The 24167-nt window shown below is 53.5% G+C and overlaps 1 protein-coding gene across 1 annotated transcript; it reads left to right on the top strand.

The window, feature by feature from the left end:
* On the top strand, positions 1–23192 carry Sult2b1 (sulfotransferase family 2B member 1). Its single transcript, XM_042700111.1, has 7 exons — positions 1–121; positions 16899–17041; positions 17969–18177; positions 19226–19352; positions 19868–19962; positions 22143–22323; positions 23026–23192. The coding sequence occupies exons 1-7, from the start codon at positions 63–65 to the stop codon at positions 23190–23192; spliced, it is 981 nt and encodes a 326-aa protein (XP_042556045.1). The 5' UTR covers positions 1–62.
* The last annotated feature ends 975 nt before the right edge of the window (positions 23193–24167 follow it).

Raw genomic sequence — 24167 nt, 5'->3', positions numbered from 1 at the left:
GTAGGCTCCCGGCGGCTGGGCGCGCGGCGCAGACGCTCGGCGCACCCGGCCTCGGCCCCGCCATGGACGGGCCGCAGCCCCCGGCCCCCTGGGACGCGCTGGAGGACATCCTGGAACTCAGGTGAGGCCCGGGGTCGGGGAGGGAAGGGGGGATCCTGGGCACCCCCAGCCTCGGCCAGGCCCCGGGGCGCAGGGAACTTGGGCTCCAAAGTTGCCTGTGATCCATTTCTCCCCCCCCCCCCAACAAAGTCCTCAGCCCGCGGGGGCACAGAGGGTCCCAAAGGCGGGGGGCCAGAGGAGGAAGGATTTTGGGGACCCGGGGCGCCTGGACCGAGGCCTCCTTCCAAGGGAGGGGCGCGCGAGGTGGGAACATGGGGTGACTCCAATATCCCTGGTGATAACTGACCTCGTGGTGGATACCCGGATGGGGAAACTGAGGCAGAGAGAGGGACCACGATGTGAGTGATGATCATCCCCGGGCTAGAAGTCGATTTGAACCCCAGATTCAGAATCTGGTTCCCCCCTCTCCCCCAGAGCCTCTCTTCTTCACTCTGCCGAGGCTCAGAGAAGGCAGGCACCCCACCCCAGAGCACACAGCAAGCTGACAAGTGGGGTGATCTGCTGCTCTGACATTTTGCATTCTACGCCCCCGGAAAGGAGACTTTTTGGGGTTCTTGGGTCCTTGTGGGCCCGCGTGAGGAGGGGTGCCCTGTGTACCCCCACCCTGTTCCCATCACCCCTCTCTGTCCTGCTCAGAAACCCACTGCTCTCCTTGCTGGGGCAAGAGCCAGGTTGTTCTTGCTGTGTGATTTTTACCTGTGCTCTAACGTCTCTGGGCCCCTTGGGCTGCCACGCTTCCTTTCTCAGGTTTAGAAAAGGTTCTAGCCCTTTCTACCCAACCTTTTCTCTTCCAGGGTTCTGGGTTGTACCGTTTTACCCCTAGAGAACTCTTCCGGGCCACAGTCCCCTCCCTCGTGATCTACCTTTGGGTGTGTTTTCAATGGCGGGTCATTCATCTTCTCTGAGCCTCACGTGCAAATTTGGCTTCCAGGACTCCATCACCTCCCCCTTCCCCTGGGGTGGGGGAAACCCTGCCTAATGGGAACCCCCTTCCCAGGACCCTCAGACAACACCACAGCCCTGCTGATGCATCTTCTTCCAGAACCATCCCTTCTCCTGTGAAGGCCGCCTCCTTCCCCGACGCCCCCCAGCTTCAACCTCCCTTAGGCCCTGAGCCGCCTCTCCCAGTCTCTCAGCTCTTGTGTGACTCCCCAGTAGCCCAAGCCCCTCCAGGCCTGGCCCCCTGCATTCTGCCCACCCTCTGATTTCAGAGCCCCTCCCCCTTCCTTCTCTAACCCTGCACCTCCCGCTACTTCACAGGGATTCTGTACTAAAAGCCTGAGTTTATCCCCAGCTGCCCTAACTCTAGTCCCCTCCGTCTGTCCAAAGCTTTAAGACACAGATTTCTTGTATCCAGCAGAAATCTTCTTCACACACACAGATACATAATGGAGATCAGGACAGATGTGCTCAGGACAGGTTTGAAATGGGGTTGTGGACTGGGGGCCGAGGCCCGATCTCTGTGTTCCCTTCATCTGCTCCTCGGTGGATATGGCTCCAGTAGGTCTTTGCTTTCTGTTTTGTTTTTGAGACAAGGTTTTCCTATGTAGCCCAAGCTGGCCTCCAAGTCAGCCTTAGCCTCCCCAGTGCTGGGATTATAGGCATGTACCACCGTGCTAAGACTTGCGACTAAGGTTCTCTGCCTCTTAGTCCCCACCTCCCTCCTGATGTTGGCTTCTATCTGCTGCTTCCTTTGCCTATTTGGCTGGCATTATCCACCTTAGGGCCTTTGAATGAGTACTGAACTTTTCCCAGGTGCCCCTCCTGTCTCTTCTACCAAACTACTTGGAGATGCAGCACGAGACAGTTAAGGTTAGACAGGGAGAGGGACTGGTGAGCCCACAATGGGGTCCCTGGACCCCTCACCGCAGTTGACTTCAGATCTGACCTGGGGGTACCAAAATGTTTGCCTGTTCAAGGGCAGGCAACAGAAACCCCGTGGGTTTCTGTGAATGAATAGATGAATGGAGAGAGGTTGGGCAACCTTTGAGCCCAGGCGAGTCAAGGTTACCAGGTGGGGAGGGGCTGAGGCTAGACTGTCAGAGGAGTCACAGGTGGCTGGTGTCAAGGACCAGAAGAGGCAAATAACAGCTTGAAAGAAACAACCCAGGGGCCCCATTCCATCTTTGAGCCTGGATTGCAGGCATACCTGGACCACACATACTGAACATTGAATTCCAGCCACAGGACTGTCGGCCAGATGCTTTGCTTACAGTGTTCTAGATACCGACGCCTACTTTCTGTGTGATGGGCAGTTTGGGGGCTGTCTTCTTCTTGCGCTGGGTGGGGGAATTCAAAAGGCAAGAGTTGAGGGAGTGGCTCAACTGGTAGAGCACCTGCCTAGAAAGCCCAAGGTTCTAAGATTAAACTCTAGTACCGGCAAAAAAAAAAAAGGTAACTCCAAAGGTCTAATAAGGCTAGAGGTGTGGCTTCATGGTAGAATGCTCTGGCATGTGGGAGTCCCTGCGTTCCATCCCAGCACCATGGAAAAAAAAAACTACCCATAAAGCTTGAAGAAGAAAACCAGAGACCAGCATGGATGAGGCCAGGGGTTGTTTTTGTTGTGGCTTTTTTTGTGTTTTGTTTTTGTCAGTCATAGGGGCTTGAACTCTGGACCTGGGCGCTGTCCCTCGGCTCTTCAGCTCAAGGCAAGCCCTCTACCACTTGAGCCACAGCGCCACTTCCGGTTTTCTGGTGGTTCATTGGAGATAAGAGTCTTCCGGGCTTTCCTACTCAGGCTGGCTCTGAACTTCGAACCTCTGATCTCAGCCTCCTGAGTAGCTTGGGTGACAGGGGTGAGCCTCCCACACCCAGCTTCTTTTTTTTTTTTTTTTTTTTAACAATCCCTATAACCTCCAACAGCTCACCCTGTGCCATCTATTAATGCAGCTCATCCTTCCAGATGAGATTAACCAAAGTGAATGACTAAGTGTTACCACATGAAGATTTCGGGCTCAGAGAGGGTGCGGGATTGGCCCATAGTCACACAGCTGTCAAGTGGGGCGTGGCCAGGATTTGCACCCTGGGAACCATGCCTGGATCTTGCCCAGGATTTGGGGAGGGGCAGGAAGTGGGAAGGAAGCTCAGCCGGGACTGCGGGGCGGGTCTCTCTCTCTCTCAATCAGGGTAGGGAGGCTAAGAGCAGCTAAGCTCGCTTTTGGACCTGAGTGGCCCACTGTGGCCTTCGTGGCCGCTCCTCCCTCCCTCTGACCTCTGAGTCCCCTGATAGGTGGTTTCTGATCCCTGCTCTGGGTTTTATGGCCGGCTTGCTAATGCTGAGTATACAGCCTGTGTCTCTGTGTCAGGATGAGAGCTTCCAGCCGCCTTCCTGCACTCCACCCCGGGGGGGGGGGGGGGGGGGGGGGGAATGACCATGGCCTAGGGATTGGCAGAGGTGGGAAGTGGGGTCACCCGGGCTCCTGCCTGCCCGGGTCTGGCGAGCACCCTCCCCCAACCCCCCCCCCCCCATCGCCTGGGCACTTGTGCCTATTTGGTGGCTTAGTTTGGGTTCTATTTTTTCTTTTCTTTCTCCAACTCCCGGAAGCCATCCAGGATGACAGTAACCGTGACCTTCCCCCGGGCACACCTGAGCAGGCCCCATGCCAAGGGCTTTGCACCTGGCCAGGCCCCACAGGCCTGGGGTCAGCACTGGTTTCCATTTGGCAGATGGGGGAAACTGAGGCCCAGAGCTGTGAATCACCTATTAAGTTCCCAAGACTCCCTTCTTGGTTGTTGGTTTATGTGTTTTGTGGTGCTTGGGGGTGGGGGTGGGGGTGGAACTCAGGACCTTGGCACCTGCTAGACAAGTTCTCTACCTCTACCGCTGAGCTCCGCCTCTGACCTTGGAGACCCCCACTCTGTGTGTGTGTGAGTGTGTGTGTGTGTGTGTGTGTGTGTGTGCATGCATCAGTTATTGGGACTTGAACTCAGGCCTGGTCTCCTGCAGTCCCTTAGCATTTTTGCTCAAGGCAGGAGCTCTACCATTTGAGCCACAGCTTTTGGAGGTAAACTGGAGAGAAGAGTCTCAAGGATTTTTCTGACTGGGCTGGCTCTGAACTGTAACCCTCAAATCTGAGTCTCCTGAATAGCTAGGATTACAGGTGTGAGCCGCCAGGCCCAGCTAGAGACCCGGTTCTTAAAGTATTAGAGATGGACTTCAAACCACAGGAAGAGACTACGGGAGGGCACTACTCCACCTGGGCACTTGTGACCCTAACAGAGCTGATGACAGTGTCCATCCTTCTTAGACTCACCGTATGAGACCCAGGTAAAACATTTTCTAGTTGCCTCACTCAGAAGAGTCAAAAGAAACAGGCAGGGCTGGGTGTGTAATCCCAGCTACTCCTGGAGCTTCCCTAGAGAGGATTGTGATTTGAGGCCAGCTGGGCAAAGAGTTATCAAAGCCTCCATCTCATAGAACAGGCTGGGTGTGACCGCATCTACCTGTAGTGCATGAGTGGTAGAAATGATGGGAAGTCCAGGCCAGCTGAATAAACAGGAGAGATGCTATGTAAAAAATAAAGCCAAAAGGGCTGGTGGTATGGCTCAATGGTAGAGTACCCCCCAATCAGCAGGTCATTGATTTTTTATTCTAATTCTCATTAAGACATTTTGCTTCCCATCACTCACACGGAGGCTTTGAAAATGGAGTGTGCCTCGTGTGCCTCTTCTCGCTACAGGGGTGACTTTCCACAGAAAAGATGCCATTGGCATTCTGATCTCCTCCCTTTTATGGTTGGACAATTGAATTCAGGTCCAAGCTCTCCCCCCCCCCCCCCAGCCCTGGTTTTCCCCTTCCTCCCCCAGCAAGCTCACACTGTCCAACTGGAGGAACCACTGTGGAAAAAATGTAAAGGCTTGCATCTCAGCACAATCGCCAGCTTCACCCAAACCCAAACACCTCTGGGCTCCGCGGTCACATTTGAAGTCATGGATGGCCACGTGTGACCACACAGTGAAACCTGGAACAGAGGCTCCGCTCCAGGCTTCAGCCAAGGACAGGACACACACACACACACACACACACACACACACACACACACACACACACACACGAGGAATGTAGGGGAGACAAAGGAGAGGGGACAGAGGGAGGGAAAGAGAGGAAGGGAGGGAGGGAGGGAGGGCCGGGCAGGGGAGCAGTGGGAAGAGCCCCAGGCAGGAGGCCCTGTGTGTCCGAGCGTGGGACACAGAAGGAACAGAGTGAACCTCACCGGGGAACTGGACGGCACTGACAGTGTCGCTGGCCAGGCTGGAGGGGGGGGGGCCTAGAAAACAGGTAGGACAGGTGGCCTGATCGGAGACCCAGAAAGGGAGAGGGGGAAGAGGGAGAGAGCAAGAGGGAGCACTGGCCAAAATCAGTCGTGTCACACATTGGGTGAGCTGGGTGTCTCGGTTTTCCAAGCCTCCCGGTCCCCCCCTCCGTAAATTCATTCATTGCCTGGGTACTGCAACCCACCCTTGTGAATTTAGCCACCATCTGTGTGGTGAGGGAGGGGGGAGATGACACTTTTTTCTTTTTTGGTCAGTCATGGGCCTGAACTCTGGGCCTGGGCGCTGTCCCTCAGCTCTTCAGCTCAAGGCTAGCGCTCGACCACTTGAGCTACAGCACCACTTCCGGCTTTTTCTGCTTATGTGGTGCTGAGGAATTGAACCCAAGGCTTCATGCATGCAAGGCAAGCACTCTACCACTGAGCCACCTTCCCAGCCCCGACACTTTTTTTTTAAAGCCCCTTTTCTGTCCTTGAGTTGACATTAGTAGCAGTCAGGAACGTCTAGCACAAAGGACCCTGAAGAGGTAAAGAGATTTTCTCTCTAGTTTAAAGTCTCAGCCCTGGGGATAGAACTTGGGACCTTCCTACTTACTTGCTAAACCAGCTTTCTATTCCCTAAGCCACGCCCACCACGCCCCTGAGCCCCACCCATCACAACCATGCCCATTGTGTCCAAACCACGCCCACATGACCACGCCCTACAAATTGCAGCTGTGGGAGCCACACTCTGGTCAAAGCCACGCCTACAGGCTTGAGTCTCTTGCTGGCTTGACAGGCTTCTTGGCTATCATTACATAGTCCAAGCTGGTTTCAAACTTGTGATCCTCCTGTCTCTACCTCTTAAGTGATGGGATTTCAGAGGGAATCCCTGGCCTCAGACTTTATTATTATCACTATTAGTACTATTATTATTCTCTGAATAAATCCAGGCTGGAAAGTATTCAAATAGGATTGATAGGTATGGTAAGGTGCCTTCTGCACTCCGTGGGGTGTGGTGGGGTGGCGAGGCCTAAATGGGTGTGGGTCACCAGGTAGAGCCCTTCCCTAGCACATGAACAGACCCTGCATCCCATCCCCAGCTGGGTAAGAAAGGAGGGCAAGAGGTAGAGCCAGCTCAGAAACATAAGCAAGTTGGTGTAAGGTGCAAGTTCTAATGTCATTCATTTGCAGCGCCAGGACAGGGAGGAAGCAGGGGCCCAGAATCGGTTTGTGGGGATCGGGGCTTCCCCCTCCCCGAGTTTACCACAGCAATAATTGGGCTGGCTATTCACCCAGCTGATGACAAATGCAGACCACACATCCGATGCAAGCCTGTAATCCCAGCGCTCAGGAGATGCAGGTGCGAAGATCCAGTTTCCAGGCCAGATGAGCTACATAGCAAGGCTGTCTCAAAAGAAAGCCAAGCAAACATCCCTTCCTACCACAAGGCCAGCCTCTGCTGGCCTGGTGTGAGGCTGGGCCTTCCCTCTGGCAGGGCACTGGCTCTCCAGTTGTTTATCTAACTGCACTTTGCTAGAGTAACACGAGAAAGAGATATCAAAGATCAAAAAACAAACAGGTGTATTAACTAGTCTACCCGGTCAATGGATCTAGATATAGAGATATGGTGCAATCATTTTTTTGGGTGGTACCAAGGTCTGAGTTCAGAATCTCTCAGTTGTGAGGCAGGTGCTCTACCACTTGAGCCATGCCCACAGCCCTTTTTGTTTTGGTTATTTTGAGGTGGGGAGGGGGTCTCATCTTTTTTTTTTTTTTTGTCGGCTGTGGGGCTTGAACTCTGGGCCTGGGCGCTGTCCCTCAGCTCTTCAGCTCAAGCCCAGCGCTCTACCACTTGAGCTACAGCGCCACTTTCGGTTTTCTGGTGGTTTATTGGCGATAGGAGTCTCACGGTCTTTCCTGCCCGGGCTGGCTTTGAACCGCGATCCTCAGATCTCAGCCTCCTGAGTAGCTAGGATTACAGGCGTGAGCCACCAGCGCCCGGCTGGGGGTCTCATCTTTACATCCAAGCCTGAACCTTGATCTTCCTATTTTCTTTTCCCATATATCTAGGATGACAGATACTCACAACCACACCCAGCTATTGTTTAAGATGGGGTCTTGCTAACTTTTGCCCAGACTAAAGTTCAAACCTGACCTCTACCTCCTGCATAGTGTGAAATGACAGGCACTACTCCTGGCTTCTTTGATGTATTTCAATGAGAATTGCAGAAGAGTTTACCCTCAACATTCCTGCCTGCATTTCATTCACTAGTTTGTCTTTGTCAGCTGTGTGTGTGTGTGTGTGTGTGTGTGTGTGTGTGCCAGTCCTGAGGCTTAAACCAGGACTTGGGCACTGTCCCTGAGCTTTTGTGCTCAAGATTAGTGCGCTACCACTTGAGTCACAACTCCACCTCCAGATTTTGGGGTGGTTCATTGAAGACAGGAGTCTCACGGACTTTCCTGCCCGGGGCTGGCTTTAAACTGTGATCCTCAGATCTCACACTCCTGAATAGCTGGGATGACAGGCTTGAGCAGCAGCTCCCAGATTGTTTGTGGACTTTTAAATAGAAAGAACTTATAGACAGGAAGCTGCAGAAATCTGAAGTCTCTGGACTTTGACCATTTTCTCTCCAGACGAAACGCCTCCTTCTGATTGGCTGGCCTCCAACGTCCGTCCTCAGGCGTCCTGATTTCTATATCCTCTGCTTTATTGGTTTGGCCCTTCCTCAAACGATGTTGTGGTCAACATCCTGGTAGGCATTTCACCAGCCACTCCCTTGTGGACATCTATGCTATTTGGGGGAGAGGGGGGCGGTGTCTCCATTTTCCATTTCCTTCTTTATCCGATGGTCATAAGAGTGGGGGGGGGGGCTGCCTGGCCACCACACGCTGGTTCTTTGAGTTAGCACACAGAAGGAAGAAAATTTCTGTTCCCTTCCAGTTCCACTACTAGCAGAGGCAGGAGGCTAGGCAAAGGAAATGAACCGCTAAGTATTCAAGCAGCATCTTATCCAGGCTGCCCTGGATAAGTCTCGAGTCCTGGACAGCGGGGAGGAGCCAGCCAAGGCCTCCTCCTGTAGTGTCGCAAAGAGTTCCTGATGCGCACACTCCAGCTAGGAGGAGGTTTTCTTTGGCTCTGGCTAAATCCTGAGTCATCTCTTGGGTGGACTTGGGGACATCTGCCCAGATGCGCCTGGCGAAGTGGGGGAGGGGAGTGGCAGATGGACGGCGTGGGGCAGTTAGGGTGCTAGACTCTGTGTCATGGCTGTGGGGTGCCTGGAAGCTGGCTCAGACTGGGGCGCCCAGGCAACCTCCCAGGGGAAGTCAGGCTGGCCACAGATTGAATCCTGTGGGGTGCCTGGAAGCTGGCTCAGACTGGGGCGCCCAGGCAACCTCCTAGAGGAAGTCAGGCTGGCCACGGATTGAATCAGCAGGCCAGCCTGGTCTCGGAGGAAGTCCGAAGGGGAGCTGGAGACAGCCAGGGCGCCCTGCCAGCTCGACTCAAGTCATCCCCCTTGCATACAAGGGTCCATCTGGTTCCCCACCCCCGACTTCTTGCCTCCCTTCCTTCAGAGATCTTTGCCAAAGATCTCCCCATCAGAGGGCCTCTCTGCCTGCCTGCATCCAAAATTGCAACTTCCATTGAGCACCAGCGGCTCATGCCTGTAATCCTGGCTGAGAGCTGAGGGTTGAGGTTCAAAGCCAGCCTGCATAGGAAAGTCTATGAGACTTGTATCTCCAATCGATCACCAAAAACCTGAAAGTGGTGCTGTGGTTCAAGTGGTAGAGCGCTAGCCTTGAGCAAAAGAGCTTAGGGACAGTGCCCAGGTCCTGAGTTCAAGCCCCAAGACCAGCACACACACACACACACACACACACACACACACACACACACACACAATTGCAGCCTCCACCAGTGGGGACATTCTCTGTCTGTCCCCAAAGGCAGGCCTCAACTTTGAGATCCTCCTTCCTCAGCCTCCTAGGTCTGTTCAACTTCCTGTACATAACCAGTCATGGGTCATTTGAATTCAGGGGCTTTGCTGTCACCTGTCCCTGTCTGGCACATGGTAGTTCCTCAATAAATATCCTATCCATGTGATGAAGGAATGGCTTTGTCCCTGTCCAAGGCAGAGGCATATGCTCTATTTGAGACAAAGGTTAGAAACTCTTACCTCCAATTACACCAGTAAACTAGAAATGGAGCTGTGGCTCAAAGTGATAGAGCACTAGCCTTGAGTGAGAAAGCTCAGAGATAAGATGCAGGCCTGAGTTCAAGCCTCATGACCCACAAAAAGAAAAAGGAAAAAAAAAGATTAAAAAAAAACCCAAAATGGTTAAAAGTTAATCATCTTGGGGAAGTTGAGGTTTCTTTCTTTTTTATTTTTGTGCCATCTCAAGATTTTGTCCAGGCCAGCCTCAGATCCTGAGCCTCTCTTAGCCTCCTGAGTAGCTGGGATTACAACTGCTTTTTTTTGCCAGTCTTGGAGCTTGAACTCAGGGCCTGGGCAATGTCCCTGAGCTTATTTTGCTTAAGGCTAGCACTCTCCCACTTGAGCCACAGCGCCACTTCCGGCTTTTTCTATTGATGTGGCACTGAGGAATCGAACCTGGGGCTGCATGCATACTAGGCATGCACTCTACCACTGAGCCACCTTCCCAGCCTCACTTTCTCCTCTACCTGGGCTGACCCTGAAGATCCCCTTCCCCTCAGTCTGGGATCATCTCCTCATCTCAAGACTCCTTTTTTAGCAAGGATTGGCCTTAGTATAACCTGGTTAAAGTAGGGAGAAAGAGAAAACAATTATTTCTTGCCCCTCACGCAGGAATAGGATCCTCCCTGCAAAACCCCCAGCAATGGAATGGGAAGGGCGTGGCTAGAGTGGGCGTGGTTGTGATGGGCCGGGCGAATGAGATTTAGAGGGCGTGACCAGGAAGACACATGCCCCTCCCATGGGCGTGGTCACCATGGGTGGGCGTGGTCACCATGGGTGGGTGTGGTGGGCGTGGCTTGGATGGGAGAGCATCTCTGGAGATTTACCATGGCATTGCTGGCTCTCGTCCTGTTCATCCACTCACCCTACAAAGCACATGGTTGGGCCTTCCCCAGGGTTTTGGTTGGCTTGTTTTTAATGTTTGTTTATTTGTTACTTATATTGGTTTGCTTTTGTAGTACTGGAGTTTGAAAACTCAGGGCCTTGCACTTCCAGTTTTCCACTTTTATTGCACGAGTTATTTTCAGAATAGGGACTTGCTTCCTGCCCAGGCTCCTGTCTGGATGCAGTTGGCCTAGGTTAGGCTTCCCATTGTATCTGGGATGACAGGTGTGCACCACTACGCCCAGCTATGGGTTGAGAGTAGGAGGGGTGTCTCAAAACTTTTCTGTCAGCGGGTGTCGGTGGCTCACTCCTATCATCCTAGCTACTCAGGAGGCTGAGATCTGAGGATCATGGTTCAAAGCCAACCCCGGCAGGAAAGTCCGTGAGACTCTTTTTTTTTTGGGGGGGGGGGGAAGTCCGGTTGTGGGGCCTGAACTCTGGGCCTGGGCGCTGTCCCTCAGCTCTTCAGCTCAAGGCAAGCGCTCTACCACTTGAGCCACAGCGCCACTTCCGGCTTTTTTCTTTTTGCTTATGTGGTGCTGAGGAATCGAACCCAGGGCCTCATGTATGCAAGGCAAGTGCTCTACCACTGAGCCACCTTCCCAGCCCGCCGTGAGACTCTTATCTCCAATAAACCACCAGAAAACCAGAATTGGCGCTGTGGCTCAAGTGGTAGAGCGCTCGCCTTGAGTTGGAGAGCTGAGGGACAGTGCCCAGGCCCAGAATTCAAGCCCCATGACCAACAAAAAATAAATGAGAGGCTGGGAAGGTGGCTCAGTGGTAGAGCGCTTGCCTTGCATGCATGAGGCCCTGGGTTCAATTCCTCAGCACCACATAAGCAAAAAGAAAAAAGCCAGAAGTGGCGCTGTGGCTCAAGTGGTAGAGCGCTAGCCTTGAGCTGAAGAGCTGAGGGACAGCGCCCAGGCCCAGAGTTCAGGCCCCACGACCGGACCCCAAAAAAAAAAAAATAAAATAAAATAAATGATGCCCAGACTGGCATCATCAGACCTGGATCCTTCCAGTCTGAAGTCTCCCAAATAGCTAGGATTATAGGAGAGAGCCACCATGCCTGGCTCCAAAACTTTTTAGACATCCACATGATGACACCAATGGAAAATTCCACCTCTGGCCTCACTGGGCTGGTGAGTCCTATATGCAGGTGCACTAAAAATATTGCATAAAATCACCTTGGAGCTATGAGTCTAAGGTGTCTGTGACACCATGAAGTTGTTCGGACCTGGCTTCCATCCCCCAGGTAGTCCACTATGGATTGTACTAGATAAATGATCGATAGCTCTGAAGGGACTGGTGTGTGTGTGTGTGTGTGTACAACAGGGCCAAGGGGAAGAGGCTCAGAGGCCTGAGGCCTGTTTGAGAGCAGGAACATTAGGGGAGGCCTCATTGAGTAGAAGTGAGATCAGGACAATGGCTTGAGACAGGCAAGAGTCATGGGAGTGAATGGGAAACGGAGCTGCTAGGACAAAGGTCCTGTATCAGGACCAAGCTTGCTGTGTAGGTAGAAGAATGAGACCAGAGAGGTGGGAGGTTGGAGAATAGTTGGGACTGGACTCAACTCAGGTTTCTTTGCTTTTTTTTTTTTTTTTCTTTTTTGTGGGTTGTAGGGCTTGAACTTAGGGCCCGTACATTGTCCCTGAGCCCCTTTGTGTTTAAGATAGCTCTCTACCAATTGACAGCACCACTTGCGCTTCTTTGGTTCATTGGAGATACGAGTCTCACAACGACTTTTCTGCCCAGGGGCTGGCTTTGAACTGTAATCCTAGATCTCAGCTTCCTGCGTAGCTAGGATTTCAGGCATGAGCCACCAGTGCCTGGCCAACTTGGATTTGTCACCAATTCCTCTGGGTGTTTCTGTGTGGCTTTTAATCCTTCCAACATTCTCTGCAGAGTCCACTTCCAATCCTGTTCTCCCACACTGTGAAACTGATGCACAGAGATGTGTAGCCGAGTTGCCAACATCACACAGCTAGCTGATTTGACAGAGCCAGCTCCCAATATGAACCTGGAAGGGCTGGGCTGCCTCTGCCTTTTGAACCGGGGACAGGTTTGTGGATTGCACACCTGTTGTGTGTCAGACTGAGGATAGAATGAGGGAAGAGAAGAATGGGGGAGGAAGGGGAAGATGCTCAGGGTCAGGTATGAGATTTCCTGGGAAGGCTGGTGTGTGACTTGGTGGAGTGTATTAACCTCTCTGGGCCTTCATTTCTTCTGCCATGAAATGGTACCCTCAGTACCCACAGCATGAATTTGTGGGAGAGCTCTATAATACAACCTGTGTCCCTCTCCTCTGCTGTGGCCAGGCCCTTCCCTAGGGGCAGATAAAAGAAGATGACAGCTCATGTGGAAGAAAAGAGACTCCTGGTCAGGGAAGTGCTTTAGGAGGTGGCATCTGGCCCAGCTCTTAACTAGAGATGCCGAGAGAAGTGGCAGAAAGGCATTCTTTTGGGGGAACAGCACGTGCAAAGGCCCAGAGGTATGAAAACTATTCAGTGAATGAGGGAAATCCCTTGTAACTACAGCTGGTATCTGGAGGAGAGGAGCTAGTGGACCAGGCTGTGGCGGGCCTTGAGTAACTGATAATTGCCTCAGGGAGCCTGTCCATGGGGCTAAAACCCACCTGGCCTTGAATGCCAGATGCGGGGCTGGGAATTGATCCCAAAGGCATTAAGGAGCCACAGGATGGAGGAGCATAAAACCAGTGAGCACCGGATTACAAAGATGGACAGATGCTGGGCCAGGTATCCAAAGGGGAGAGGAAGACCCCAGAGCTGGCCAGGAAATGGAGTACAGAGAGAAAAGATCGGGGCTTTATGTATGAGGCAAGAAGTCAAGCCTTTCAGGCTGGGAAGGTGGCTCAGTGGTAGAGCGCTTGCCTTGCATGCATGAGGCCCTGGGTTCGATTCCTCAGCACCACATAAGCAAAAAGAAAAAAGCTGGAAGTGGCGCTGTGGCTCAAGTGGTAGAGCGCTAGCCTTGAGCTGAAGAGCTGAGGGACAGCGCCCAGGCCCAGAGTTCAGGCCCCACTACTGGACCCAAAAAAAAAAAAAAAAAGAAGTCAAGCCTTTCTGCCAGGCTCAATGGGTCACCCCTGTAATCCAAGGTACTTGTAAACTGAGATGGGAGGATCGTGGTTTGAGACCAGCTGGGGCAAGACCTCATCTCTACAAAGGAACTGGGTGTGGTGGTACAGGTCTGTAATCCCTGCTACATGAAAGGCAGTGATAGGAGAATCGGGAGTTGAGGCGATCCCCAAGAAAAACAGATAAAACCATATCTGAAGGCAAAAAAAAAAAAAAAAAAACCAGGGCTGGAGGATGATGTGACTCAGGGGATAGAATACCTTACTAGCAAGTGCCAAGCTCCTGAGTTCAAATCGCAGTACTGCCAACAGAACAGAGGGAAATGGAAGAACCCCCAAAGGGGGAGGGCATTTCTTACAGTTCCCATGGGCTGGGGTGCCCAGGCAGGGCTGCCCAGGGGCCTCCTGGGGTTGGTGGGCAGATCCTGGGCCCTGTTTGTCATGGAGGCCCAGCCTTGCCTGATGCTGCCAGCCTCTCCCCACGGCCCAGCCTTCCACACTTACATTCCTCTATTCAAATGGAGCGATCTCCACACACCAGTCTCCTGACATGGTTTGTGGGAACTAAAAGGGCCTGTGACCCCAGAAAGGGAGGGGTCCCCCTGGGGCCAGGCTTGTGTTCTGGGTCAGGGAGAGCAGGCCCAAATCCAGCCAAGCGCTAAAGGAACCTTTAGGGCTTCCTGGCCTGCCCAGTACGGGGGGACTGAATTCCAGGCCCAGGTCCTAGATCTGGGTGGGGGCTGCACAACAGGAGATGGGAGCTTGGGCTAGTGTTGGGGTGACTGGGATGGGGGGGTGGGAGGGACTAGGAAATACATCTGCAAGCCTGGAAACCAGAGCTACCCTGGCTGCATTAACAGTCTGACATGCACTGGGATTTGAACTCAGGGCCTTGCACTTTTTTTTTTTTTTTTTGGTCGGTCGTGGGGCTTGAACTCTGGGCCTGAGTGCTGTCCCTTAGCTCTTCAGCTCAAGGCTAGCACTCTACCACTTGAACTACAGCGCCACTTCCGGTTTTCTGGTGGTTTATTGAAGAGTTTCATGGACTTTCCTGCCCGGGCTGGCTTTGAACCTCGATCCTCAGATCTCAGCCTCCTGAGTAGCTAGGATTACAGGTGTGAGCCACTGGCACCCGGCTGGGGCCTTGCACTTTTTGTCTGTCATTTTGTGTTTTCACTCAAGGCTGGTGCTCTACCACTTGAGCCACACCTCCACTTCTAGTTTCTTGCTAGGTTCAGTGGAGATAAAGACTCTTCCAGAGTTGTCTTCCCTGGGATGGCTTTGAACTTTAGATCCTCAGCTCTCAGCCTCCTGAGTAAATAAGAGGTTGTCTCTTATCCTCATGTGACAGAAAAGGAAACTGAGGCTCATGGAGATAGACAGGAATGACCTACAGCAGCAGGCATTTGGGGGCTAACCTGCCTAGTAACTGATGATGGCCTCAGGGAGCCTGTCCACAGGGCTAAAATCTGCCTGGCAACTGATTACGTCATGACTTCCACCCACCCAACCAATGAGGACAGGCAGTGACGCTGCTGCATGTATAATTGCATTACTGCTTAATGCGTGCTGCCCAGTTACAATCTTGAGCCAGTTCACCTCAGTAATGTTGCTTCTAGTACTGCGTGTGATGGTGAATAGTTAGTTCAGATTTATGGGATTCCACTTAGGAACCTGGATCTACTTGAACAATGGCTTTCTGCAGTCCTTTATTTAAAAAAGTGTGTGTGTGTGTGTGTGTGTGTGTGTGTGTGTGTGTGTGTGTGTGTGTGTATGTGTGTGTTGGTCATGAGGTTTGTTATTGTTGGGTCCTGCCCATCCTGGGGCTTGAACGCAGGGCATGGGCACTGTGTCTGAACTTCTTTGTGCTCAAGGCTAGCACTCTACCACTTGAGCCACAGCTCCACTTCGTTTTTTCTGTGTATGTGGTACTGTGGAAGCAAACCCAGGGCTTCATGCATGCTAGGCAAGCACTTTACCACTGAGCCACATTCCCAGCCCCTGGTCATGACGTTTGAACTGAGGGACTGGGTGTTTTTGTGCTCAAGGCTAACACTCTACCACTGGAGCCACAGCTCCACTTCTAGCTTTTCTGGTGATTCATTGGAGATGAGTCTCAACAGACTTTTCTGCCCAAGCTGGCTTCAAACTATGCTCCTCAGATCTCAGCCTCCTTAGTAGGTAGGATGGAAGCCATGACCCACCTGGCTCACTTTAGAGTTTTGTTTTGTTTTTCAGTCCTGGGATTTGAATTCAGCCTGGGCACTGTCCCTAAGCTTCTTTTGCTCAAGGCTAGCATTCTACCACTTGAGCCATGGCTCCACTTCTGGCTTTTTCTGTGTATGTGGTACTGAAGAATCGAACCTAGGGCTTCATGCATGCTAGGCAAGCGCTCTACCACTGAGCCACATTCCCAACCCTAGTCATTCTTTTATTATAGGTACTCTTGTATTTTTGTCCAGGACAGCCTTGATTATGTTCCTCTTGCTTTACATCTCCTATAGTGCTGGGACCACAGCCTTGAATCACTATGCCTGGCTTATTGATTGAGGTGGGTCTTGTTAACTTTCTGCCCAAGGTGGTTACAGACCTCCACTCTCCTTGTCTATGGCTCCTGCATGGCTTGGATTATAGGCATGTGGCACCATGCCCAGCTCAACTGCTCCTAAAACATCTAATTGAGGAACCTTAATCACCTGGTGATTCATTGTGAATTTTGCACGTGGGCTTTGCAGTTGACTTGGGCTGAGCACCTGATGTCTCTGATGTCAATATCCTCTTTGGTTAAATGATCTGTGTCTCCCTCCAGGGTTGGGGTGAGGGATAAATGTATGGGGAACCATCCGGTCCCATTTTCTTTCTTTAATGTTTCAGTCCTGGGGCTTGAATTCAGGGCCTGGGTGCTGTCTCTGAGCCTCTCTGTGCTCAAGGCTAGCATTCTACCACTTGAGCCATGGCTCCACTTCTGGTTTCTGTGTATGTGGTACTGAGGACGTGAACCCAGGGCTTCATGCATGCTAGGCAAGCACTTTACCACTGAGCCACCTTCCCAACCCCTGGTCCCATTTTCATATGCAAAGTGCTATGTGTCCCACCAGCTGTGTGGCTTTGGGTAAGTCACTGTACCGCTCTGAACCTGGCTCTCCTTATCCATCACATGGAGATGCTAAATAATAATTGTGATGTCACAGGACTGGTTGGTGGTTGTTGATTTTTTGAGGGGGACTAGTGAAGCACCCCCATTTTGCTGATGGGTGAATGGAGGCTCAGAGAGCAGCAGCTCCCTCCCTCACTCCCTGTCTCTCCCTCATTCTCCCCCACCCCCTGCAGCCAGAAGCTGCCAGGAGACTACTTCTGGTACAAGGACATCCCCTTTCCCCTCGGCCTGTACTCTCCAGACAGCATCAGCCAGGCAGAGAATGCCCTGGACGTGCGGGATGACGACATCTTCATTATCACCTATCCCAAGTCAGGTACCTGCAGGGCGGGAGAAGGGGCAGGGCTGCACAAGGGCTGGCCACTAGGAGAGCCAGGAGCAGGGACTGATGAATTGGGCTTTTGCTGGCAGCCACCTTGAGCTCCTCACAGGTGATAGAATGAGACTCTAAAATGCCCCAGGGTCAGGGTCAGGGTCTCTGCCGGCCTGTCCCCTGTAGAGCTGATTTTCCCCTAGAGGAGACCAGGATAACGGAGAGACTGGGTCCTGATTTGGTGTCCTGCAGTGCCCTCTGCTGGCCTCGCTCCAACCGCAGGGAACACAGCCAGAATAGACTGGGGCGCTTACCCGGAATTCCAGCGCTACCCAGGCCCAGGGCGGAAGAGCGCGAGTTCAAGACCAGCCTGGGCTGGAGAGTGAGACCCTTGTCTGGTGGTACGCATGCGAGGCAAATGCCTTACCGCTCAAGCCACGCCCACCGCGGGACCAGGCCCCTGGTGACCACGCCCACACACGAGCCAGCCTATCAAATAGTGGCCCGGGGTGGCCACACCCACCCGGAAAAGGTTTCTGACGTGGGCACGCCCACTGGAGGGTTCCTTGGCCACGCCCACTCCGGGGCCACACATCCTAGTCCTTTCTTTGTGTAGTTTGCTTTTCTGAGATAGGATCTCTCTTAACTTCAATCCAACTTGAATCCTCTGGCCTTGAGTAGCTGAAATGACAGGACTTTGTGGATTTTTAATGTTTTGGGGGAGATTTGAACTCAAGGTATCACTTGACAGGCAGCTGCTCAAAGCTTTGACCACTGGTTTTTCTAATAGGTCTCTAAGCCCAGATTGGACCTGGACATCCTCCTATTTAAACCTCCTGTATAGCTGGGATGACAGGTGTACATCACTGTACGTTACTACTGGTTGAAATAAGGGCTTCATTAATGTCTCTCCCCTTCCCCCTTCTGCAGGCACCAACTGGATGATCGAGATTGTCTGCTTGATCCTGAAGAACGGCGATCCTTCCTGGATCCGCTCAGTGCCCATCTGGGAGCGGGCGCCCTGGTGCGAGACCATCATGAGCGCCTTCAGCCTCCCGGACCAGCCCAGCCCCCGCATCATGAGCTCCCACCTCCCCATCCAGCTGTTCACAAAGGCCTTCTTCACGTCCAAGGCCAAGGTGGGGGCCGGGGGAGCAGATACCATTGGCCTTTTTTTCCCCTTAAATTTTTAGTTTTCTGGTGCTGGGATTAAAGTCAGCACTACATCTACCACTGAATTACAGCCCCCAGCCTCTGTTGCTTTTTTTCCACTTTGTGTTTGGGACAGACTGGCCTAGAACTTGCAAACATCCTATCTCAGCCTCCTACATGCTGGAATTACAGGCATGCACCTCTATGCTCAGCTTTAGATCTTCCCACCTTTCTTCCTTTCTCCCTCCTTTCCTCCCTCCCTCCCTCCTCCTCCCCCTCCTTTTTTTCTTGTTTGCTTGCTTGCTTGCTCATTTATTTGTTTGTTTGTTTGTTTATGTCAGTCATGGGGCTTGAACTCTGGGCTTGGGTGCTATCCTTGCACTCTTCAGCTCAAGGCGAGCACTCTACCGCTTGAGCCTCAGTACCACTTCTGGTTTTCTAGTGGTTAATTGGAGATAAGAGTCTCACAGACTTTTCTGCCCGGGATGGCTTTGAACCGTGATTCTCAGATCTCAGTCTCCTTAGTAGCTAGGATTACAGACGTGAGCCACTAGTGTCCGGCTTGCTTTCTCTTTTATGTGCCAGTCCTAGGGCTTGAACTCAGGGCCTGGGCGCTGTCCCTGAGCTTTTTTGCTTGAAGTTGGAACTCTACTACTTGAGTCACAGCTCCACTTCTGGCTTTTTAGTGGTTCATTAGAGATAAGTCTTTCAGACTTTCCTTCCCAGACTGGCTTTGAGCCACGATCCTCAGATCTCAGCCTCCTGAATAGCTAGGATTACAGATGTGAACTGCTAGCAACTGGCTCTTTTCCTCTTTCATTCTTCCTTCCTCTTCTTTTCCTTCCTTCCTCCTAGAATTTGGTTGGAGACTTTCCTCATTCTCTGCAAAGGCTGAGCTCTTGGAAACGAAGTTCCTCCACAAGTCTTCCTGAGTCTTTCCTGCTGCACCCAGAAGAGGGGCTCAAAGGCAGGCAGCTTTAGGTAGGGGGGTCCCACCTGTGACTGATGCCTTCCCCTCCCCCCATCTACACACAGGTGATCTACCTGGGCCGGAACCCCCGGGATGTGGTGGTTTCCCTTTATCACTATTCCAAGATTGCCGGGCAGTTGAAGGACCCTGGCACGCCCGACCAGTTCCTTCAGAACTTCCTCAAAGGCGAAGGTGAGGCCCGGGACACAAGGAGGCAGCTGGGGGGAGGGGGACAGCCCCAACCCTGGCAAAGAGGATCAGGATGAGGAAGCAGATAAGGAGAAGGGGGTGGCAGAGATAACAGGACACTAGAGAGTTCAAAGGCACAGACATACTGGGAGGAGCCCCAGAGAGGCAGGAACACCAAAGTGTGGTTGCACCCACTTATAATTCTAGCATTCCTAAGGCTGAGGTAGGAATCTACAAGTTCAAGGATAGCCTAGGGTACATTGAGATGCCCTGTCTCAAAAAAGAAACACATTCACACAGAGCCAAGTACAGTGACTCACACCTGGAATCCCAGACACTTGGGAGGCAGAGATCAGGAGGATCAAGGTTTGAGGCCAGATGGATGAGGGGAGGAGCAGGTTGAAGAAACGTTGAACTTGGTGATATATATGAAGGCCTGGGAGGTCACTCAGCCGTCTAGCCAGGGGCCCTGGCTGCCCGGCCCTCACCTGGCCCTCACCCTGCCCTTTTGCTCTCAGTGCAGTTTGGTTCCTGGTTTGACCACATTAAGGGCTGGATCCGGATGCAGGGCAAGGAGAACTTCCTGTTCATCACCTACGAGGAGCTGCAGCAGGTTGGTCCCCTTAGCCTGGCCCACCCTGGAGTCAGGCAAGCAGAACACTTTAAATGCCAATGGATGAACAGTTTTCATCAAAAAAAAAAAAAAAAAGCCGGGTGCCTGTGGCTCATGCCTGTCATCCTAGCTACTCAGGAGGCTCAGATCTGAGGATCAAGGTTCAATGCCAGCCCAGGCAGGAAAGTCTGTGAGACTCATCTCTAATAAACCATCAGAAAACCAGAAGTGGTGCTGTTGCTCAAGTGGTAGAGCACTCCTGAGCTGAAAAGCTCAGGGACAGCATCCAGGCCCAGATTTCAAATCTCATGACCAACCAAAACAAAAACAAAAACCAAAAAAGAAAAAGTCTTGTTTAAGCTGGGTGCTGGTAGTTCACACCTGTAATCCCGGCTACTCAGGAAGCATTGATTGGAAGTTTGCAACCAGACTGGACAAAAAGTTCTCCTCCACACCTTCATCTCAATCAGAAAGTATAAATAGGGGCTGGGAAGGTGGCTCAGTGATAGAGCGCTTGCCTTGCATGCATGAGGCCCTGGGTTCGATTCCTCAGCACCACATAAGCAAAAAGAAAAAAGCCAGAAAGTGGCACTGTGGCTCAAGTGGTAGAGCGCTAGCCTTGAGCTGAAGAGCTGAGGGACAGCGCCCAGGCCCAGAGTTCAGGCCCCCCAACTGGACCCCCCCCCCAAAAAAAAAGTATAAATAGGAGGATCATGATCCAGGCTAGCCTGGAAGGGGGGTGGGGGTGGTAAGTGAACTGCTAGCTCAAAAACCAACAGAGGCTCATGCCTGGTGTCCTAGCTACTCTGAAGGCTAAGATCTGTTTGAAGCCAGCTGAGGTGAGAAAGCTTGAGATTTTTTTTTTTTTTTCTTTTTTTTTGGGTCCGGTCGTGGGGCCTGAACTCTGGGCCTGGGCGCTGTCCCTCAGCTCTTCAGCTCAAGGCTAGCACTCTACCACTTGAGCCACATCGCCACTTCCGGCTTTTTTCTTTTTGCTTATGTGGTGCTGAGGAAGTGAACCCAGGGCCTCATGCATGCAAGGCAAGCGCTCTACCACTGAGCCACCTTCCCAGCCCAAGCTTGAGATTTTTATCTCCAATTAACCACCAGAAAACAGGAAGTGGAGCTGTGGCTTAAACTGATAGAGTCCTCACTTCCAGTGAAAGAGTTCAGGGCTCTGAGTTCAAGCCCCATAACCTACAAAAAAAAAAAAAAAAGCGCAAAAGGGCTGGAGGAAGGGGATGCAGCTAAGTAATCAAGTACTTATCTAGCTAGTACAAAGCCCTGAGTTCAAATCCCACTACGACCTGATGGTTTTCATAGTTTTTTTTTTTTTTGTCCATCCTGGGGCTTGAACTCAGGTCCTGGGCACTGTCCCTGAGCCTCTCTATGCTCAATGTTAGCACTCTACCACTTGAGCCACAGCACTTCTTCCAGCTTTTTCTATGTATGTGGTACAGAGGAATCAAACCCAGGGCTTCATGCATGCTTCATGCAAGCACTCCACCACTAAACCACATTCCCAGTCCCTTATAGTTCTTTTGTTGTTGGTGGTGGTCATGGGGCCTGAACTCTGGGCCTGGATGCTGCCCCTCAGCTCTTCAGCTCAAGGCCTGTGCTCTACCACTTGAGCCACAGTGCCACTTCTGGCTTTTTCTGCTTAGGTGGTACTGAGGAATCAAACCCAGGGCCTCATGCATGCAAGGCAAGCGCTCTACCACTGAGCCACCTTCCCAGCCCCTCTTCACAGCTCTTTATTGACAAAAAAAAAAAGTTTATAAGAGAAGTTAAATCATTTACAAAGACCCCCGAGTCTCCCCTCCCCACCCCCCAGGATTTGTTTTCTTCCCATGCTGTTCTTTTGATGGAAAGATCTGGAAAAGGGTTGGGCATTACTCCTCCCCCTGCTTCATCTAGTTCTGTTCTACAAACCAGAAACTGGGCCACAGAGCCCAATGGCACTTGGGGCCAGCCCTGGCTGTGTGGCCCGAAGTTTCTAGGCCATGAGGTGCTGTCTGGAGTTATGAAACCAGGAATGATCTGGAAAGGCTGGCGGTGGTGGAATGGGGAGGGAAGTCTTCAGGGAGCCCCAGGCTGCGTGGCCTGCCTGCCTTCTCCTCTTTCGGACATTCCCGCTTCCCCTCCCCTCCACTCACCCTCTCTCTGTCCCTCCATGTCAGGATCTCCAAGGCTCAGTGCAGCGAGTCTCTGAGTTTCTGGGCCGGACGCTGGACGAGGAGGCTCTGGGCTCTGTCGTAGCACACTCGGCCTTCAGCTCCATGAAGGCCAACGCCATGTCCAACTACACGCTCCTGCCCCCCAGCCTGCTGGACCACCGCCAAGGGGCCTTCCTCCGGAAAGGTGCGGCCACCCCACCATGCCCAGGGGCCAGCTTTCCCCAGCTAGGCCTCACTTTCCCCAGCTGTAAAAGGGGCTGAGCAGGGAGTGCAGGGATGTCCTTCCTCCCCCCCCCCCCCCCCCAGCACAGGGCTGGGACCAGGACAACAGCTACCTGCAGCTGCTGGCTGCCCACCCTGGGCAGACTCTCCTGTCCGAATGATACCAGTAAGCTGGGCGCTGTGGCTCACGCCTGTCATCATCCCAGCTACTCAGGAGGCTGAGAGCTGAGGATTGCAGCTGGAGGCCAGCCTGGGCAGGAAAGCCTTTGAGGTTCGTGTCACCTCCAGTGTACCAGCAGAAAAGCTGGAGGTGGAGCTGTGGCGCCTGCGGTCTGTAGAGTGCCAGGGCCAGCCAGCGCCCAGGTCCCGAGTTCAAGCCCCAGGACCGGCACCCACACAAATGCACGATAAAATGGAGTCCATAGCAGCCCTGGAGGCCCACTGCAAACACCCCATGACCCCTGACCCCGCCACAGGGGACCCTTAACCTGTGTGTGCATGCGCTATGTGCAGCATTCTGGGGCACACATCCGGGGCAGGTGGCTGTTGTTTTTTTGGGGGGGGAGGTGGGGGAAGGGGGGCCCCCCGGCTTGTGAGGGCTGGTGGGGGGCAGGAGGCCCTCAGGACCGGTACCCCTGACCCCCACCCCACCCCCGATCTCCAGGGGTCTCCGGAGACTGGAAAAACCACTTCACGGTGGCGCAGAGCGAGGCCTTCGACCGCGTGTACCGCGCGCGCATGCGCGGGCTGCCGGCCTTCCCCTGGGACGAGACCCCCGAGACCCCCGAGGACGCGGAGCCCGACGCCGACGCCCCCTGCCCTGGCCCCTGACTCCCCCCCCCCACCCCCCCTGCAATAAACGCCCGGCTCCGCCCCGCCCGCTGCAGTGACCCGCGCCGCCACCGCCTGGGAAGGGGCGCACCGGCTGCACCCCAGGACAGCGCCGCCCCGGGGTCCTCAGGCCAAGGGACGGTGGCCGGGCTGCGTGACTGCATCGGTCATCCCCGCGCCGGGAGGAGGCAGGAGCAGCCTGGGCTCCGGACTGGGAATCGAATGCCAATGTGTTTAGATTAAAAGATGTGGCGCACAGCCCAGCCCGGTGTGACTAGGTGGGAGGTCTCGGAGGGAGGAGGCTGGGGCCTGGACCCCTGGGTCTGAGGGAGGAGGCTGGGGCCTGGACCCCTGGGTCTGAGGGAGGAGGCTGGGGCCTGGACCCCTGGGTCTGAGGGAGGAGGCTGGGGCCTGGACCCCTGGGTCTGAGGGAGGAGGCTGGGGCCTGGACCCCTGGGTCTGAGGGAGGAGGCTGGGGCCTGGACCCCTGGGTCTGAGGGAGGAGGCTGGGGCCTGGACCCCTGGGTCTGAGGGAGGAGGCTGGGGTCTGGACCCCTGGGTCTGAGGGAGGAGGCTGGGGTCTGGACCCCTACATCTGAGGGAGGAAGCTGGGGCTTGGACCCCTGGGTCTGAGGGAGGAGGCTGGAGCCTGGACTCCTGGACTTGAGGATCTGAGGGAGGAGGCTGGGGTCTGGACCCCTACATCTGAGGGAGGAGGCTGGGGCTTGGACTCCTGGGTCTGAGGGAGGATCTGGGCCTGAGGGAGGAGGCTAGGCCTGGACTCCTGGGTCTGAGGGAGGAGGCTGGGGCCTGGACCTCTGGGTCTGAGGGAGGAGGCTGGGGCCTGGACCCCTGGGTCTGAGGGAGGAGGCTGGTGGCTGGGGCCAGGATCCCTGAGTCTGAGGGGAGGAGGCTGGGTTCTGGAAACCCTGGGTCTGAGGGAGAACCTGGAGTCTGGACCCCTACGTCTGAGGG

Source organism: Dipodomys spectabilis, unplaced genomic scaffold (assembly GCF_019054845.1).
Source record: "Dipodomys spectabilis isolate Male_0828 unplaced genomic scaffold, ASM1905484v1 ptg000266l, whole genome shotgun sequence".
Taxonomy (NCBI): Eukaryota; Metazoa; Chordata; class Mammalia; order Rodentia; family Heteromyidae; genus Dipodomys; species Dipodomys spectabilis.
The sequence above is the reverse complement of the archived record's forward strand: the minus strand, read 5'-3'. Positions and strand labels throughout refer to the sequence as shown.